Here is a 1,245-nt window from a genome sequence, read left to right on the forward strand (position 1 = left end):
ATATATACACATATACACACACACACAAATGTAAAACAGCGTAATATTAGAAATGATTTGATGAAATTCACAAATGAAGTGATGGAGTGATGTCACATACATGATGAACGGGGTCGTCGCTGCCCTCCTGCTCAGACGAGTAACTCTCCTCCTCTTCCTCAGAGTAGTTATCAATGTCCGGGGATCGATCTGAGCCAAAGACAAAAAAAGCCCCATGAACCGACTTCCCTCACAGCGGCCGGGCAGAAGAGAGTGCCTGAGCTCACCGTTCATCTTGGCTTTGGGTCCCTCGTGATCGATGGGCTGACTGGACAGAGAGTACACCCGGATCTCAGCCACGGGCACGGACACCTCCTTCAGCTGGCTGTGCAGACCCAGGACCTGAGCGCCTTCGCTGGGGTGCTGCATCACCTGAAACACAGCGAGCGGTCAGCGAGGCGGCCGGAGCGAGCCCGGAGCCAGCCCGGAGCGAGCCTCACCTCCGCCATGTTGATGAGGCCGAGCGCCAGCGTCTTGTAGCCCAGGATGGTCCGGTTCTTGTACCTCTTCCTCCTCTGCAGCATGATCTGCAGCTTGTTGGCGTCTCTCTTGAGGAAGTGCGGGTACTGCGAGGACAACAGAGAGCTTTCTGAGCGGCGGCTCGAGGAGACGAGGACCCGAGGAGGTCCGCACTCACCTGCAGGGAGAACGTGAGCTGCAGGTCGGTCTCCGTCTGGCCGCTCGACGGCAACTGGATCTCGTTGGAGCGGAGGATCCTCTTCGAGCCCTGAGAGACGGACAGAGGGGGAGAGGGATGCGTTTATTCCATCGAAAGTAGAGAAATATTATTACGGCTCAAAACGGCTAGCTGCCGTGGAGCGTCTTTTAAAACGTCATTTATTTCTACGTTCAAAGCTGAGTTTTTAGTATCATGACTTCCTTCAGAAATCAGTCTGCTGCTCGAGAAACATTTCTGATGATTCAAATGCATATCAATAAAACCGAAATCTTTTATAACGCCACAAACGTTTATAGCGCTGCCGCCGCTTTTGATTGATTTAATGCAAAGTTTATTAATTTAACGCAAAAAGTCTTTCTTTCCGAATAGCTAAATAAATGGCAAAAAGAAAAAAAGATTTTTTTAACATCTCATCTTTTTTAACTCATCTCACAACAATTCACAATTTGCAGTATGAGAGAAATAAAAACACAATATCAGAAGAAAGAAAATTATTAACAATATTTACCAACGTTTTTTTTTCCTTT

At 48.2% G+C, this 1,245-nt stretch overlaps 1 protein-coding gene across 1 annotated transcript in view; it reads right to left on the reverse strand.

The window, feature by feature from the left end:
• The window catches only part of LOC122349623, an 8,865-nt gene that overhangs the window by 7,006 nt on the left and 614 nt on the right, over nucleotides 1-1,245 (reverse strand). Inside the window, exons 2-5 of the mRNA XM_043245736.1 lie at nucleotides 677-766; nucleotides 480-605; nucleotides 267-411; nucleotides 101-189 (exon numbers count right to left, since the gene is read on the reverse strand). Of these exons, the coding sequence (XP_043101671.1) occupies nucleotides 101-189; nucleotides 267-411; nucleotides 480-605; nucleotides 677-766 (450 nt within the window). The remainder of the gene's footprint in view (nucleotides 1-100; nucleotides 190-266; nucleotides 412-479; nucleotides 606-676; nucleotides 767-1,245) is intronic.

The sequence above is a fragment of the Puntigrus tetrazona genome, chromosome 7 (assembly GCF_018831695.1).
Source record: "Puntigrus tetrazona isolate hp1 chromosome 7, ASM1883169v1, whole genome shotgun sequence".
In the NCBI taxonomy this organism is placed as follows: Eukaryota; Metazoa; Chordata; class Actinopteri; order Cypriniformes; family Cyprinidae; genus Puntigrus; species Puntigrus tetrazona.